The sequence below is a fragment of the Panthera uncia genome, chromosome X (genome assembly GCF_023721935.1).
Source record: "Panthera uncia isolate 11264 chromosome X, Puncia_PCG_1.0, whole genome shotgun sequence".
NCBI lineage: Eukaryota > Metazoa > Chordata > Mammalia > Carnivora > Felidae > Panthera > Panthera uncia.
In genome coordinates, this window is record NC_064817.1 from 120,658,193 (window position 1) to 120,676,139 (window position 17,947).

The 17,947-nt window shown below is 57.6% G+C and overlaps 2 protein-coding genes across 3 annotated transcripts in view; both read right to left on the bottom strand.

Moving 5' to 3' along the window:
• Positions 1-843: 843 nt before the first annotated feature.
• On the bottom strand, positions 844-2,250 carry TREX2 (three prime repair exonuclease 2). Its single transcript, XM_049644457.1, has one exon. It carries the CDS (start codon positions 2,050-2,052, stop codon positions 1,342-1,344), a length of 711 nt encoding a protein of 236 aa, XP_049500414.1. The 5' UTR covers positions 2,053-2,250; the 3' UTR covers positions 844-1,341.
• Positions 2,201-17,947, bottom strand: part of HAUS7 (HAUS augmin like complex subunit 7) — a 28,415-nt gene continuing 12,668 nt past the window's right edge. Inside the window, exons 5-10 of one of the 2 annotated variants that reach the window (XM_049644456.1) lie at positions 13,416-13,507; positions 12,719-12,880; positions 12,506-12,602; positions 11,733-11,945; positions 10,581-10,695; positions 2,201-4,739 (exon numbers count right to left, since the gene is read on the bottom strand). In XM_049644456.1, coding sequence (XP_049500413.1) covers positions 4,672-4,739; positions 10,581-10,695; positions 11,733-11,945; positions 12,506-12,602; positions 12,719-12,880; positions 13,416-13,507 — 747 coding nt within the window. In that variant the 3' untranslated portion in view covers positions 2,201-4,671. Of the gene's footprint in view, positions 4,740-10,192; positions 10,696-11,732; positions 11,946-12,505; positions 12,603-12,718; positions 12,881-13,415; positions 13,508-17,947 lie in introns of those variants that run through there. The other variant, XM_049644455.1, reaches the window with a different exon arrangement.

A 17,947-nucleotide genomic window follows, 5' to 3' on the forward strand; every position in this document is an offset into this window, starting at 1 on the left:
CCCTCGGTTGCCAACCTCCCGGTCCGAGGCCTGCTTTAGTCCATCCTCCACAAAGGACCCCGACAGGCACTGTGAAAACTTAAACCGGATTTTGCCCCTCTCCTGCCGACAACTGTCTGTGCCTCCTCATCGCCCCCAGGGTCAGTGCAGATGCCCTGGCCCAGGCAATGGGAATGACCCGACGGGGCCACTGCCTGTGTTCTGATGTCACCATTCTTCTACCTTCCACGTTGCAGTGGCTCTAGTCACTCTGACCTAGTTAGAGTGTCCTGAATGGGCTCAAGGCTTCACTCAAGCGAGTCACGCGGGTGTGGCGCCCCACCCACCCCACCCCTTCTCACCTGCTCTGTCTCCCGGATGTCCCGCCCCTGCCTTGCCCCATCGTTTGGTCACACAGGTGGGGCTCCCGAGGCAGGTTAGCTGGCTCCTCAAAGCCCAGCAGAAGCAGCTGCTGAGAAGCTGTCCTCCCCACAGGGCAGCCTCCTGGCCCTCCTCAGGCCAAGCCACAGGGGCCCAGGACAACCTCCTTCCTAGGTATCACCCCCACTGCACCGGCCACCCCACCTCTGCTATGCACCCCCCCTGCTGCAGGCCCTCCTGGAGCTTGACCTGCACATATAAGGCCCCTTCTGCATACATGTCTGTGTGCGAATGGGGGCGCTTCCCATCTTGTTTCATCCTGTCGTCACCTTGCAGGGCAGGGACAGGGGCTCCAGGAGAGGAAGGAGATGCCCAGGGCCCACAGGGGCGAGGACTGGAGCTAGCCTTTGCACCATCTCCCTCCCCAGCACAGACTCGGGACCAAGGCACATGTTCCTGAGGCCCCGTGCACTCATTTCTTGGGCCTCCGGGGTGACAATGCAGGGAGGGGACGATAGGCCAGGCAGCAGCAGACCAGCCAGGGAGGAGGCCCACGGCCCCCACCTGACAGTCACCCACTGGGTTCTCAGCAAGGAACGGCCACAAGGAGGCGGCCCCAGGGGGCTCTGCTCCGGCCCCTGGCCTGGCTCCCTGCCTGCTCCCTCTGGGCAGGGTGGAGAGGGAAACTGGAGGTTCAACTGCTGAGTACTCGTCCATGTTTATTGAGAGGCCAGGTGAGGGGTGGCCGGCAGGGAGCTCTGGGGCTACAAGGCTGGGCAGGCCCGGGCAGGGAGAAGGCCCGGCAGGTGCGCAGGCCCAGGGCCAGCCAGCTCAGAGGATGGGGAGAGGGACAGTGGGACACCGGTCCGCTGTCGGCTCCGGGCCCCAGGGCCCGACTGAATGGTCAGAGCTGGCGCTGCCCACGGTGCTGGGGGCGGGCCTCACGCCCCTGGGCGGTGGCGTCACCGAGCCCCCCGGCATTCAGGCTTCAACGCTCGGACCATCGGGTGGCTCGTACATGGGCTCGATGCGGGCCCAGCTCCGGGCCTGCTCGTCTGCCCAGCTGAGCAGCTCAGCGGCGCGGTGCAGAAAGACCATGAGCAGGGTATGTACGTCGCCCTCGGCTGAGTGGGCGGCACTCGGCTCGGCGTGGAAGTAGCGGCGGAAGAGGCTGCCCAGGCTGTAACCCTTAAAGCCCTGGGCCCGGGTGCCATGGCTGTGGGCGCGGTCCAGGCCCCGAAGCGCAGGCAGTGTATCCAGGCAGATGGTGTCCGGGGGCAGGTGGGCGCCCAGGCGCCGCAGCTCTGTGCACAGCAGGGGGAAGTCGTAATCGAATCCATTATGGGCCACGAGGCAGACGGGGCCCTCCTGGCGGCTCAGGAAGGCCTGTAGAGTCCGCACGACGGAGCTGTCAAAGCCAGCCTTCCGGCACCGGGCCAGGCTGTCACTGCTCAAGCCGGTGATCTCGCTGGCCTTTGCGGTGAAAGGACGCTCTGGGCTCATGCACAGCGTGAGTTTGTCCAGGACCCGGGGCAGCACGGGGACACCAGACTCATCTCGGTCTGGGTTCTCCAGGGAGGAGCGGTGCACCGCGAACAGAGATATCTCGGCCACCTCGGGATCTATACTGGGGAGCCCAGTGGCTTCCAGGTCCAGGAAGACGAAAGTCTCAGCCCGGGGCACCTCGGACATGGTGATGTGCTCGCGGGGACAGCAAAGCCTAAAGCTGCCAGAGCAAAAGGCACAAAACCTGAGGGCCGAAGTGATGGGGATGCCTGGGCCCAGCCACACACAGCCGACCCCGTGGCCAATGCTCCAACCCCTTTGTCGACGGTGAGGCCTCCTAGGGCCGCGCCACCCTCTCCATTCTGTGCCCCAGTCCCTCCCTGGCCATCATCACCACCACCAGCTAGTCAACGGCAAAAGGCAGGCCTGATGTGCCCGGATCCCGGCCCAGAGGCCTCGGCTGCCTGCCTCCAGGTACAGGAGACACAAAGTGAGCCACATCCACGTCATCAGGGACCCGGGAGGTGCTAGCCCAGGATGGCATCTTCACTGAGACACCTTAGCGAGGAGCCTCAGGCACAGCACCCTGCGCCTGCAACCCTAGGGTCAGCTGTCGGGAGGCAGGCAGCCAAGCCTCCCTGGTTTGGCCTCCTCTGGCCTTCTCCCTTGCACACAGGTGCCTTCCCCGACCTGGTCACCTGCGTCTGGGCTCCCAGCAGCTGTCCTCACCAACCCTGCTGGCCGGCTTACCTGGGGCGGCTGCTGGCCGGCTTCCTGGGCTGCTGGGCACCTGTCTCCACACAGGCTGCTCCAGGCGGCCTTTAATCAGTGGCCACGGCCCGCCCCCAGCCGCCTGTTGGGCAACGAGGAGGCCTAAGGCCGCAGGACCTGTGCGGCCGGCTTGCCACCCCCTCGCTCACTCACAGCTGCTGAGACATACACCCCATGTTTACAGATTGGAAAGCAGGCTCCCGGGCCACACGCAAGGCTCCCCACAAGCTGGAAGAACGTGTCATCACAGGCACGAGGAGGAAACGCGAGTCTGAGCAGGGCCAGGACACGGCAGCCGAGCCGAGGCCCCTCCCGCCAAGGTGGCAAGCCTTCCCCTCCAGGGCACCGCTCCACCTGGGTCACAGGGGACCCAGCAGCCCCTCGTGAGGCTAAAGGGGGCCTAGGAGCAGCAAAGAGGTGCTTGCACAAGCCATGCTCGGCCAGTAAAGGGAAGGGTGCATTCAGGATGGGACCTCAGTGTCGCCCCAGTGATCTTGGGGCGGCTTCCGTGCTGCCTGGCCGTGGCTCGCACATCTCACAAGCTCGTCCCCACCGGGAAGGGGAGATACTATCCGTTTCACAGGTGCAATGACCCGTACTATCTAAGAGACCCTTAGCAGAGGCCGCCAGGAAGGAGGGAGAGAGGCGGAGCCTGACCTGGCAAGCCAGGTGGGCTCCAGCTGAGCCAATGTGGCTCCACCGAGTGATGAAGGACGGGCGACGCGAGAGGTGGGGGTACGAGGCGGCCTCGGCAGCGACCCCAGCCCCAGGACCATGGGAGGAGAAGTGAAGCCCAGCCCCTCCCGGCCCAGGCTCTGGGGCCCTCCCGGCCCACCTGGCTCAGTCAAGGACAAAAGGCACATTCAAGACAGGTAGAAAGCAAGAAGGCCCTCCGTGGCCAGAAAGTGGGTGGCACCGTCCCGAGTACCTCGTTCCAGAGCAAGCTATGCCAGCCCTTGGTTGGTGGGTGCCCGCGGGCCCAGCCTCCCACCAGGGGCACGGGGAGGCAACAAAGATGCCGGCTGTGGCCTGCCTGCCACAGGCCTTCGTGGGTCCCTTGGACCGTGAAGCTGCTGGCGCAGCTGGACAATGGTGACCCAGGCCCGCCCGTCCCCCTCCCTGCCTCAGCAGCCTTCCTGTCCGGAGCAGCCGCAGGGAAGTCGAGGAGGAGCGGGAGCAGGAGCAGGGGAGGCTCGCAGCCAGGGCAGGCCTGTGTGGTGGGCCAAGTGTTTAGAGGGAGGCCCCCTCCACAAGCCCCTTCCGGCCTGCCGCCGGGCTGAGGGAGGCAGAGGCCCCGCCAGTGGTGCCTGTTCCCATGCTCGGAGGGAGGGAGGTGGCCACGATGGGCGCACTGCTCAGGGAGATACTGGGTCACCCTGAGAAGCCCAGAGAGCAGCTTCCCGGACAACCAGTCAGGCCACTGGCAAGAATTTCCCAGGCGGGTGCAGGGAGGGAGGGAGGAAACGTGTGCCCGCCCACTCAATTCCAGATGCGATGGGTGCCGGGTGTCGGTGGCTGGGCCCGGGGTCTGCAGGGAGTCCTCACGTGGGACCCCAAGGCCAGTCACAGTGCAGACGGCAGTAGGGTGGTCAGGTCCCACGGCAAGGCGGAGACATCTGAGGCTTGGCGTCCCCAGGTTTCACCAGGCAGGGGCAGGAGCAGGAGCAGAAGCAGTGCCAAGGCCGCCTGGGACAGCAGGAAGCCCAGAGCCCGGGATGTGGGACACCACCACGGGGAGAACGGCAGACTGAGCAGTGGGGGAGCCATGGCCCCCTCAGCCCCAGGCAGACGGCAGAGGGGAGGAGGCAGTCAGGAGGCGGCTTCTTGGAACCCGAGCTTTCCTTTCTGTCCAGCTCAAGTCTGCCCTCTCCCTCCTTCTGTCCCAAGCCGCTGATGGGGCTGATGGGACTGCTCCCGCTGAGTGTGCGGCTGTAACTGCCTCTCCCGCCTCAGGGCTGGCCCTGCGCCCCACCCCCCCTCCGCCCCCTGCCCCCGCGGCCCTGGCTCCTCAGGGCAGAGCTTCCAGTCCCCAGACTACTCCATGTCTTTCAGACTGTCATTGAAGATCTTGTATTTCTCAGTTAGTTCTTCCATTTTGGTGGCTGCAGACAGAAAACAAAATACAAACAGCAAAGTGAGCCCTAGTGCTTCCCGGCCCAGAAGAGGCCACTCCGCACCCCCCTCCCCGCCAGCCAGGCCTACACTGTGGTTCGCTGGTTCTCCTCCGGCCCTGGGCCCACCTGCGCCTGGCGCTCAAAGGGCTTGCAGCCCGGGCGCCCGGCTCCCAGCGTGCCCCCAGACACCGCCGGGCCAGGAGCTGCCCCTGTGGGTGCCAGGCCGAGCCCCAGCTCAGGCTCCACTCACTGGGCCGCGTCCGTGCCCGTCCCCACCCTCGCTCCAGAGCCCAGGAGCTGGGGCTTCCTCTGATTCTGCCGGTGTGTTCGATCTCGGTCAGAACAGCAAGCTACGCACGCAAGCAAGGCAAATGCCACGCGCCTTAGCTGCCCTCCAGCCTGCAGGCGACTGCCACGGCCCGCTACCCGGCTCTCAGGGAAAGGGGATGCCACCATAATTCGCAACTGCCTCCTGAGGTACCAATTTCAGACAGTGACCCCTGGGCATGACATACAGGGACTTTCACTCACACCCCTCCCCCACCCTGGGGACTCGGGGCACCACTCTGGGCTCTGCCTTAACTTAAATAGACACCTTCTTCCTTCTTCCGTCTCCTGGCTGGCCCTCTGCCCTCCCACTTGGCAGGGTCTCTCACTGACATTTGGTCCTGCCTGTCTGGAGGGGGACCCTGAGGCTCAGGCATCACGGGCACCCACGGCCCGCCCCACTTGTCACCAGTGCTCCCACTGGGTGCAGTTTACCGCCCTGATCACACTTCTCCACCGATGGGCTTTTCCTAGGTCCCTCTGGGTGTAACCTGCCTCTCCAGAATCCTCAGGCCATCCCCACCTCGAGCCCCACTCCAGCTCCACTCCGCCCTCCGTGGGCCGCCTCAACCCCGGGTGCTCCACCAGTCCGCACCCCTCCCCTTTGTCCTGGGCTCGCGTGGCTCAGAGTTGTCTGGGCTCTGGGTTTAGGCCAGAAGCCCCCCGCCCTCCAAACGTGCAAGGCATTAGCTTCTGGAGGCCGCCGGCTTTGTGTCCGCAAGCCTGGACCCCAGCACTGGACCTAGGGGTGCGTATTTTCAGTTCTGTCCGCGGTGCACTTGGAATCCAGAGACGCCCCGTCAGCTCTGCGCTCACCGGTCCCCGCCCTCTATTCTCCTTCCTCGCCTTCTCTGGAGGGCCTGCTGGCCACGGGCCGCTGAGATTGCTTATGCTTGCTGTCACTTTGTTCGCCTCTTTTCTCTCTATTCTCACAGATTTGTTGCCTCTCCTGCTGCCCCACCCCCCACAGAGCTCTTTCCCTGTGATGTTTTTCAACACTGTTAACTTCTTTTTTTTTTTTTTTAAAGTAATCTTTTTTTTTTTTTTTTTTTAAACGTTTTTTATTTATTTTTGGGACAGAGAGAGACAGAGCATGAACGGGGGAGGGGCAGAGAGAGAGGGAGACACAGAATCGGAAACAGGCTCCAGGCTCCGAGCCATCAGCCCAGAGCCTGACGCGGGGCTCGAACTCACGGACTGCGAGATCGTGACCTGGCTGAAGTCGGACGCTTAACCGACTGCGCCACCCAGGCGCCCCTAACACTGTTAACTTCTAAGAGTGTGTGCTTGTTTTTCTCTTCGTTGGTGTTTCCTAGTTTTCTAGGTTAGGGTTTGCTGCAAAGTTCTCTTCTCTCCAAGACCCACGAGCCCTGCTGGTCCAGGTCTCTCTTCTCTCTTCTCTGGCGTTGGTCCAGGCTGGGGAGAGGGGGCCGCCCCCGCTCCACTCTGGGGGAGACACTCGTGCTCCCCAGCAGGAGCCCCGCGGGGCGCAAGGCAACGGAAGTGGCCTTCCTGCCGTGGGCCCTCGGGCCAGACAAAGGCGGGCTTCTCCTGTGCTGCCGGCCACACCGGGGGCCCGGGCTGCCGTTCACGTCAATCATTTTCTTTACGTGACAGCAGGCTAAGGCCTCACTGGCAGCACCGACCTGCCTCACTGGCCTGCTTTGCCTGCTCTCTCCCCTTCTGGCCCGCCCACCACTGCCCCTCCCCGGGGCCGCTGGCCGCAGGGCCCTGGGCCAGCGGCAGCTCTGGCAGACAGGCTCCCCCTTCTCCCTTGGGCCGTGGCTTTCTCCATCCACCGCATGCGACCGACTGCTACCATCCACCCCTCCACGCCGGTGCTGTCAGCTCCCCTCCGCTGCTCTCGGCACCGAGGCAAAGGGGGCTTCGGGTCCACCTGGTCGACATGGTGACTAGTGAATGACGACGGGGTGGGCTGCCCGCCCCACGTCACCGAAGCCCGCTCCGCGCACAGGACACAGGCCCGGCAGGCACTCCAGCCCCTCGCTTCGGGTTTCTTATACTGGGAAGGGAGGTGGCGCAGACACACAGACCTTCCCCCGCCGCAGAGCCTGAAGAGGTCACGGAGGCCGAAGCCCTCAGTTTGTCAGGTGGGAACAGGGAAGGCGGGAAGGCCGTTCCGACTGGTCCTGGCACGGAGGTGGCATTAACCGCTTCTCCGGGGTGCGTCTGCAGGCTAAGGACTCATGTCGAACAAAACCTAGGAGCTGCAGCGATGAGAGTCAAGCCCCGGCCCTGCGCCCCGGGCGCAGAGTTTTCCCTCACTACTGTCCAGACCTACAGGATGCCAGGCTCTCCAGGGAGAGCAGGCAGTCCTGTGCACCCAGCAGTCCTGCAGTCAGGTGAGACGGCACACGGCAAAGGGCAGTAATGACCGCTGTTCTATTAATGACAGCATGGTTCAGAAGCATTTTATTAACAGCAATTAAACACAGTGCAGGGGGGAAGTCACAGTGACAGTGGTGACCAGGAGGAACGTTACGACAGCTTTTCAAATGGACGATTTTGTGGGAGTCAGTCAGGAAGAAGAGAGACCTTTGAGTGCCCGGTATACACATGGCAAGTATTCATGCCAAGGCCAATGCCGGCTGCCTGAGGAGAGGGCTGGCTGGAGAGTCCGTGCAAAGGGATGACTCAGAAGATCTGTGACCTAGCGCCACTCCTTGGGGCTGTGCTGGGGGGGACACATTTATAGGCAAATGCATCCACTGCTACCACCTGAGGCAGTGGCTAAGAGCTGGAGCCTGGGAGGAGAGGCTGGGGAGCAAGGACTTCCGACAGTCCTGGCAGGGCCGCATGTGTGCCCACGGCTGTGCACGTACCCAGGAGAGACCCGACAAGGACCCGAGCAATCACCTCGGGCTGACCTCGAGGCTCGGAGCAAGCAGGAAGTGAAGGAGAAGGAAACGTCATGAACTATCTGGCTGAGTGTTGATGAAAAATGAAGCTACACATCCAAGAAGCTCAAAGAGCTCCAAAGGGGATAAAGCCAAAGCAGTTCACACCAAGACAGATGATAACGAAAGTGTTCCAAGCCAAAGACCAGGATGATCCTGAGACCAAGAGGAGAAGAGGGGCTATAAAAGGGTCTCCATGAGATCAGCAGCTGGTCTCACATCACAGGCTACGAAGGCCTGGACACAGACTGTGGCCCACACAGCCTGACCGTACAATCTGACTCTCTACAGACCGAGCTTGCCACCCTCAGCTCCATGGCGATGAAAATGAACCAATTACGGAGACCGACGTGGTAGATGCGTCTCACGAAGACGTAATCATCAGAGTCAGGATGGCAGTTAGCCGTAGACAAGAAGAGACACACGACCTGGGACAGGGCGGCACCTGAGCCCGGCAGGGGTGGAGGGTGCGACTATTTCGTATTTCCATCCCTATGAGTTCAGGTTCCTCCCTAAACACTGTGTTTTGTATTTAAAAAAAAAAAAAAAAGACCTTTTCTGAATGCACATTTCCATAATAAAACAATAAATGTACTCGGCCAAAACTTTAATTGAAACTAAATGCAGACACACTTTTGGCCCATCCAATAACAGAAATGCCAGAAGGGCCCGATCTAGCACTGATGAGGACGCAGGAAGACGGGTACCGCGTGGCCTCAGCGACAGAGATGGGCCTCGCTGCCGTGACGCCAAGAACCACATCCTAAGGACACGATCTAACATGGGAACACTGCATCTCCTGAGCAGACTGCCGGGGGGAGGGACGTGGAGCACATAAGTGAGCCGTGCTCATGATGCAGACTGTGAAGACTGGGGAGCAGGATGGACGAACCGCGTGTGAACTAGACTGCCCCTGACCCTGCTGCAGATGCTCGCCCTCTGCCAGGGGCTCATCCACATTATATTACTATTATATTATATTATATTATATTATATTATATTATATTATATATAATAGTAAAAAGCTGAAAATGACCTACAGGCTCAATAATAAAAAATGTTAAGCAAATTACAGCAAATACATGGATAGAATAGGGTTTCACAATTAAAGATATTATATTACTTCAAGGGGTGCCTGGGTGGCTCAGTCAGTTAAGTGTCCAGCTCTTGATTTTGGCTCAGATCATCATCTCATGGTTTGTGAGTTCAAGCCCCACATCAGGCTCTGTGCTGATGGTGCGGAGCCTGCTTGGGATTCTCTCTCTCCCTCTCTCTCTGCCCCTCCCTGGCTCATGAGCACGCTCTCTCTCTCTCAAAAATAATTAATAAACTTTAAAAAATGTTACTTCGAGATCATGGGAAAATGTTTATAACATTTTTAATGTGTTTTTTTAATTGCTTTTAATGTTTATTTATTTTTGAGAGAGAGAGAGAGAGAGAGAGACAGAACATGAGCAGGGGAGGGGCAGAGAGAGAGGGAGACACAGAATCTGAAGTAGGCTCCAGGTTCCGAGCTGTCAGCACAGAGCCCGATGCGGGGCTCAAACCCACAAACTGTGAGATCATGACCTGAGCAGAAGTCGGACACTTAACCAACCGAGCCACCCAGGCACTCCAATGATGCCTTTTTTTTTAAAGTAAGCTCTATGCCCACTGTGGGGCTTGAACTCACAACCCCAAAATCAAGACTTGTGTGCTCTAATCACTGAGCCAGCCAGGCATCCCAAGAAAATGCTTTATAAAATGGTCCCAGGGAAAGAACATAATATAAAAGTGTATATGTGGGGCGGCTGGGTGGTTCAGTCGGTTAAGTGTCTGACTTTGGCTCACGTCATGATCTCATGGTCTGTGGGTTTGAGCCCCGCATCGGGCTCTGTGCTGACAGCTCAGAGCCTGGGGCCTGCTTCAGATCCTGTGTCTCCCTTTCTCTCTGTGTCCCTCCCCCATTCATCCTCTGTGTGTCTCTGTCTCTCAAAAATGAATAAACGTTAAAATAAATAAATAAATAAATAAATAAATAAATAAGTAGAACTGTATATGTGCTGTGATTACTTACACAAAAAAGTAAAAAATGATGAGAGGAAAAAGAATAGAGATAAACAGACCAAAATACTAACATCAATCATCTCTGGGTCATCAGGTCATAAACTGTTTTTTTTTGTTTTTTGTTTGTTTTGGGGTTTTTTTGGGGGGGGGGAGGGGAGCACAAGCGGGGAAGGGGCAGAGAGAGGGGAATAGAGGATCTGAAGCAGGCTCTGCGCTGACAGGCTGACAGCAGTGAGCCCAATACGGGGCTTGAACTCACGAATCGCGAGATCGTGACCGGAGTCGAAGCCGGACACAACCGGGTGAGCCACCCAGGTGCCCCAACAAACTGTTTTTACCATACCTCCACACACCTCTGGGTTATCCCAATTTCCCACAATTAATTTTTTTTTATTTTATATCCATAGAAAGCATTTTTTTTCAAAGGAGGGAAAACCTTATGCATCCGAAGAAGAAGCGAGCAAGGGGCAGTCCCCAGCTACTCCCCAAATGCTGGTCGAGCAAGAAAGGGCCACACGTGAGGCGGGCGACCACATACCTAGACTCGTGAGAGGGTTGCTGCCGCCCCAACAGATGCGCTCGTCCTGCTGCTGCTTCACCATCTGCACGGCTTCTGCCGAGGTGTCGGCGACCTGCGTGACCGCTCTCAGCAGCTGTGAGGGAGGGGGAGTGGCACAGAGGCATCAAATGCTGCTGAGCCCACCTGCAGAAGCCATCCCCTGCTTCCCCCAAGGGCAGCTGGAGAGTCACCAATCAGAGTTCTCCGTCCTCACTCCTCTCTTCTGGGCCCAGTGGGGATGCTGCGCTATTACGTGCCCCATCCCACACTAGTGGCCCAGCAAAGCCAGGGCACGATGGGAAAACCCATGTCCCAAGATAACAGAAGGGCCTCTCCAGTGAGAAAGGGCTGTACCCCATGGGACCCTGTCGGCAGAACTGTGGAGGACAGGACGGACGGAGGTTTGGAAAGTCTAGGAGTCTTTGTCTTAAACCGACACGGTGCTCGCTTCGGCAGCACTTAAGCTAAAATTGCAAAAAAACAAGATAAATGCCATGGAAGCCCTGAGCCAATGTCAGAGTTCCACGTGTGGCAACTGCCCTCATAATCACAACCAACCCAGTGTTTTAGGTTGGACTCTAGGGATCTGAAATGTGAAACAACAAATGAGGAGGTAAATATTTATGTAGTCAGCTGAGCAGCGTGGGACCACTTTTTCCCATCTGTGTGAGCTGGGTCACAGGCAGGCAAACGTCTGGCTGTCTGGCTGTCTGGCTGGCATAGTTCCTGGTCATACACAAGAACGAACTGGCCACGATACACTTGGGTATATCATGAAGACAGAGTGACCCCAATACAGGGACAAAAAAGCTAGAGGCTGGGCTAAGGATCCCATATGGTCCACTAGGACCCAGCACAGGCAGTACACAAACCTCTTCTGGCCCCAGGGTCTCGGCTCACCTAACAGCCCCCTGAAATGCGGTAGGATTCTCAGGGAACATCCACATCAGCCCTCCCCCTTCCACGGCACCAGGAGAAGCGCCCTCCCCAACCTGTCCAAGCCCCAGGCTGAGGGCCAGAGCCCAGCCGTGCCAAGCCCGGCCCAGGCCCCTGCCCTCATGTGTGCGGCTGGGGGCTGCAGAGGCAGCCGGAAGGGAGGGGGGGAGCGGGGCAGGAAAGGGTGATTCTTACTTGGTTGCACGAAGTCAGGGTCTGGTGCACGGCCTGGACGATGAGGCCACACGGGTGGAGGTAGGGGCCCGGGCGCTGGCAGCACTCACCCAGCTCGTCGTCGTAGACTTGGAGGAAAGCCACAACGAGCTGGTGGAAGTCAGAGATGACCAGGCGCAGCTTCTGGTCCAGGGTGCTGGTGTCGGCCCCGCTCACAGCGCCCCCTTGCTTGTGCTGCTCAAAGCACAGCAAAGCCAGAGGTAGAGGGGTCCTCGAGGCCCTGCCTGCCCCTGGGGCACCAAGTCTCCTCCCGCGTCAGATACACAAGACCGGATGCAGAGAACAACTTGGTTTTGCACAAAGCCGCCCGGCTTCCAGCCTCAGCGCAGCCGCTGCCGCCTGTGTGGACCTCAGTCTCCTCCCCAGGAAGAAGAGGACAGGCCAAGGACTGGTGGGAAGGCCATGTGCAAGAGAGCCCGTGAAAGCCCAGACCTCAGGACCCGGTGCACAGCCTGCGTGAGGCCGATCTCTTTCATTCTTCCGAAAGCCTCTCCACATCTGCCCAGAGTCTGCCTGCCTCTCCCCTTCACATGGGCTGAGCACCCACAACATTCTAGAAGCCATGGAGCCCTGTGCACACACCACCTCACTTAACCCTCACAACACATTCGCTGTAAAGGTGGGGCCCCTGAGGCGGGGGAAGTCACGTTCCTTGCCCTGGGCACAAAGCGGGGCCCTTGCAGTCGGGCCCTCAGCCCCAAGCCCCATGGCCCCCGGGAGCCGACGCCCCTCACCTCCACCCTGAGCGCCTGCAGTTTGGCGGCGCTCTCCTGCAGCTGCCTGCCCAGCTCCACCACGTTCACGTCCTCCAACTCAACGCAGGGGCTGGCCCTGCAGGGAGAGGAAAGAGGACGTGCCCAGCTGTGTGCCACCGCAGTCATCGGAGCACCCGCCGGCCACACGGGGAAGGGTGTGTCCCGGCTAACGGGACCAAGTGGGACACGTACCTCTGCCAGGCACCGCTCTGCTGCCTAAGGAAGGGCTGAACGTCTAGGGACCATGGCTCACACTCGGGGCTCAGGAGCGTCTGCAGGTGGGGGCTGGAGAAGAGCTCCCCCAGAAGCACCTCGTTCTTCTCTCTGGTGTCCTCTAAGTGCTCCTTCACACTGCTGGGGCATCCCCAAGGCCACGCTGTCACTGGCCACAGCACAGCCTCCAGATCTGCTGAGGCCCCCGGCCGAGGAAGCCCTCAGTCCCCCAGGGGAGACCCCAGGGGCAAAACGAGACCAGGCAGAGAGGCCGGGAGACGATGTCTCCGCCAGTCCCTGCCCTGCTTTGGTGGCCATGAGACCAAGCCCCATTCCTGTGAGAGCCCGCCTGCCTGCAGGGACAGCGCGGGCACCCGTGTTCCTCCGCAGGCCAGCCTGTCTTCTCCGAGGCCTGCAGGGCACCTTCACACCGACAGCCCGGCACCGTGAGCGCTGTGCTGTGAGCACTGTCCTAGGGGGACGTCCTTCCCGGGCTCGCACCTCGCCGCGCGCCAGTGTGCAGCTGCCACCACCAGAGTGGCGAGTAAGACCCCAGCTGGAGACGTACGTGGTGGTGGGCCTGGGTGCCCAGTGGGCCCCCCAGCCCCACCACCTCCACGTGGAGCTCTAAGGTGCCTACCGGCCATTCTGTGGAGAGCCCGCCCTGAGCCTTTACCTGGAGCGGCTGCAGCATCCGGCAGTCAGGCTCTGGACCCCATCCAGCAGCTGGTTCATGAAGCGCAACTGCTTCTGGGCGCAGGCCCGGCCCTGGGCAGGGAAGGGCGCACCCACTCACTAGGCCAGACGCGCTGGGGGGTCCCCTGCCCCACACCTTGCCCTGCTGGGGCCAGTGGGAAGGAGTGGCCTGCACCAGCAACTCCCTGCGCCCGACCCGGCAGCATTTTGGAGCGGCTCGGGGCCCACGGCCTCAGGGGCTGCTGTCATTGAGTGCTCCCAGCCTCGGGTGGCGATGATGCCCGGGACCAGGCTCTGGGAAGTGCAGCAGAGATATACGGGAGCAGGGCCCCAGGGCAGGGGCTGGGGGCTCAGGCGGTGAAGCACAGGACTCTTGATTTTGGTTCAGGTCGTGGTCTTGCGGTTCGTGGCATCAAGCCCCGCGTCAGGCTCTATGCTGAGAGTGAGGAGCCTGCTTGGGACTCTCTGTCTCCCCCTCTCTCTGTCCCTCCCCTGCTCTCTTTCTCTCTCACTCTCACAAACACATACACCTTTGAAAAAAGAAAGGAAGATACACGAGCACGTGCCCATCACACAGCGCACAGCACAGCTTCTTGGGCGGCTGTGTGGAGCACGGCAGGGCCTGCCGAAGGCAGAACACGGCCCGCAGGGACTGAAGCCGCTCTGTTCCTCAGGAGCGCCCCCGGGCGGAGGCTTATTCTCCCTTCAGACTGACCTCTGCAGCCAGGAATGGCCTGTGATGACCCTTCTCCTCACAGGAAGAACAAGTGGCCAGACTTCACGGCTGACAGAGCCCCCCGGCCTGAAGGCAGCTGGGATTCCCAGCAGGGACCCGCCTGGCCAGGAGCTCAAGGCTTCAAGAAGGAGAGGAGACTCACAGGACCCAAACACTTACAAGCTGAGAGGCCCAGCCCACTCCAGACAGCCTGGTGTGAGCAACGGTATCAGAAAGAAAGCCGGGGCCTGCCTCTCCGTTTTAGATCTTTCCTGCCGCTGCCCTCACAGACCCACTATTCTGAGGGATGCCACAAAACGATTTGCTCAGCTGGCATCACTATAAAGCCCTCCAAGAAGCATCTGCACTTAAAGTGGGCATGGAAGGCACAGGCTGTGGTAGAAGGGCTGTGCGGTTCCTGGCGGCATTTCAAGCCAGGCAGCCCTGGCTTGGGGAGTAGATTTGGGGACAGGAACATGCTCTGCTACGTTTACAGCCCAGCTCCCTCTCCATGGGTGCCAGGCCTCATGCCTATGGCTGCCTGGCACTTTCCTACAAGCCTGGCTCCCGGCTGTGTAGCCACATCAACAGGATCAGTGGCTCTGCAAGCTTCTCAGTCTAAAACTGGGCGATTGGGCCCGGTCAGTACCTCCTGTTGACCCACTCTCCCAATCTGGCCAAGTGACACTGAGCCCGAGTAACATACCTGAGGGCAGCATGAAAGCAGAGGCAGAAGTTGGGACACTGTCTAGACAGGAGACAGCCCAGACAGAAACATGACAGCAACTATCACTCAGGACCTCACAAAGCCTTGACCAGTGGCCAGGGCTGGGCCACCCTGCCTGCTGTGCCCTCCTCGGCACAGCCCTGACTCTGGTAGCCCCCCGAATGCCCGGGAAGAGATTGGTATCCCTGCTCTGGGCTCTGCCAGCCCGGGTCAGGACCGGGACTGTAGTGCTGAGCCCACTGGGTGGTCCCAGCCTATGTGTCCTGCCCACTCCCTGGTCACGCTCCGGCAGCCTGGGGCACTCCTCTCCCAGAGGTGTTCCATTCCACTGAGCTGCGCTGGTGATTTGTATTTGAGATGTAACACACACACCATGAATTCACCCTTCTTAAGTACATAGTTCAGGGCTTGCTATGATAGTCACAGAGCTGCACAGCCCTTACCACTAGGTAAGCACAGGACATGACCATCACTCCCCAAAAGCAATCCAGTCCCCATGAGCAGTCACTCCCCATACCCCATCCCCCCCACCCCCGCCAGCCCTAGCCCCTAGCACCCACTGATCTCCTTTGGCTTCTATGCATTTGCCTCTTCTAGACACTTCCTATAAATGGAATCTTACATACGTAGTCTTTTGTGACTGGCTTCCTTCACTCAGCATAATGTTTTTAAGGTTCGTCCACGTAGTAGTTTATTCTTTATTATTACTTGTTTATCCACGCACCGATTAATGGAAATTTCAGGGTTTTTTCCTACTCTCTGTGTATCAAGTAATACTTCCTGTTCATGTACAAGTTTCTGCGTGGCCAGTCCTGTGGGGTCCGCAGCTGGCAGTGGAAGCACTGGCCGCGAGGCACTCTAAACTGTGAGGCACGGTTTAGAGGAACCAGCAGGACTGTCTGCCACGGTGACTGAACCATCTGACACTCCCAGCAGCAATGGATGAGGGCTCCAACCCATCCTCATCCTCACCAATGCTTGTTACTTTCCTTTTTGTTTGTTTTTTTAAATCCTGGCCCTCCCACAGCACATGAAGTGGGATCTCATCGAGGTTTTGGGAAAAATGTATTCAGCTCCTTTGCCCAGTTTTCTGTTGGCTTCCCTGTCTTATTATTATTGAGTTGTAAGAACTCTTTATGGATTCTGAATACCAGACCCTTATCAGATATGTGATTGACAAAGATTCTCTTTCATTCTATGGATTATCTTCAATTACCTTCAATTTCTTGATGTCCTTTGAAGCACCAGAGTAGCTCATTTTAATGAACTCTAATTGATCTATCTTTTTCTCTTGGTTTGTGCTTTTGGTACCAAAATGACTTTTTAAAACTATTATGAACCCATGGATTTGAAATAATGTTGACAGGCCTCAGTCTAGTGCGGTCATCATCCTTCCGATGCATTCATCATCTCACGATGTTCCCTCTCTGGCCAATGAGGGCTTCTATTGATAGCTGCCTGCTGAGTCCTTCAGATGTAACTGTAAATTCTTGGATGCCTGCCTTGTTCTCTTGTGTAACAAAGTGCTCCTGACTCAACTGGTACATTTGCTGCCCCAGGCTTTTGTTACAACTGGACTGTCATTGTTCTTGTCCTTTTAAGAGGATAAAGCAAGGAAACACACACATACACACACACACACACACACACACACACACACACCACACCACACACTCAGGTTTTAAGTTAAAATACATTAAGAGCTCATGCTGATATTCCCAATTCAAATTCCTACAGGGTTTGACCAAACCTAATTATCTTATACCCATATCTCCATATCTCCTTTCTCCCATGACCCCCACCAACTCCCAGCTCTCAACAATGCCAACATGAATTATTTTGTTTTTATTTTTTATTCCATAAAAAGGAATGAAGAACTGATCCATGTTCCAGCATAAATGGCCCTGAAAATATCGTGTTAAGTGAAGAAGTCATTACAAAAGGCCACATACCATAAGACTCCATTTATATGAGATAAAGACAGGAGAGTAGCGGGTACCAGGGCCTGTGAGTAACAGGGAGTGATGGCTTAATGGTCACGGGATCCCCTTTTAGGGTGATAAAAATGTTCTGGAACTAGACAGAGCATGCTATGGTTGCACGACAATGCGAACGTACTTAACGCTGATTGCACACTTAAAAGTAGTTCAGACGGTAAATTTTACGTTATGCGTATTTTACCACAATAAAAAATATTTTTTAAAACAGAATAGAACCCTTCAGAGCTTGCTGGGAAATTTTTTTAATGGTTAAAATGGTAAATGTTATGCTATGTGCATTTTACCACAATGAAAAAATCTTTAAAGATAAAAAGGAAGGGAGGGGTTCCAGTTCCAGGTAAGATGAAAAGACCAGCTTCCTCTCCCACTAAATACTCACCTCTCAGAGCAGGACAGAATGCATGTGGCAGGTGTCTATAGTCTCAGAAGGGCAAGTATCAGCAGGCATGTCAAGGACGCATGCCAGAATCCTAGGTGACCATCGAGGCTGGCGATGATCTAGCATGTTCTCTCCTCTGGTCTCTCTAGACCTGCACTCAGCCCAGCTCAAACCCAGAAGGGAACATAACAGTACAGACAGAGAACTCCAGAAAAGGAAAAGGAAACCCCTAACACTCAGAGAGAGGAGGGAAAATCTCCAGGCTTTTTTCTCTCCTTCTGCTCTGTGACCCCAGACCCCAGGCAATATCATGGCAGTGGTGGCCGCAGCAACAAAGGTGGTTACTAAAAGAAAACTGCAAAAGCCAATACTCTGGGAGCAGGGAATCTTCCTCTCCATTCAGTGTGGTGCAGTCACAGAAGTGGGTGCTTTATGGCTGCAGGGCAGCAACGGAGAGCCCTTTCCCCCAGGAACCAGATAGTATCAAAGAGAGGACAGGGAGTGACAAACTAGAGAAAGGGATCCCATAAATCTGTTTTGAATGTCTGGGCTCACCCCCACCCGTGCAGGGATAGATCTGATCTCCAGGAGCATACTGACAAATGATCACAGGGGAGAGACCGACACCAGATCCCAGGCTGACCGTCAGGCGGTCCACATGCAGGGAGGGCCTGAACAGTAGCACAAAGGC

Bases quoted from the DNA above. Each gene is read 5' to 3' on its own strand.
- TREX2 (XM_049644457.1), bottom strand. From the start codon at position 2,052: ATGTCCGAGGTGCCCCGGGCTGAGACTTTCGTCTTCCTGGACCTGGAA.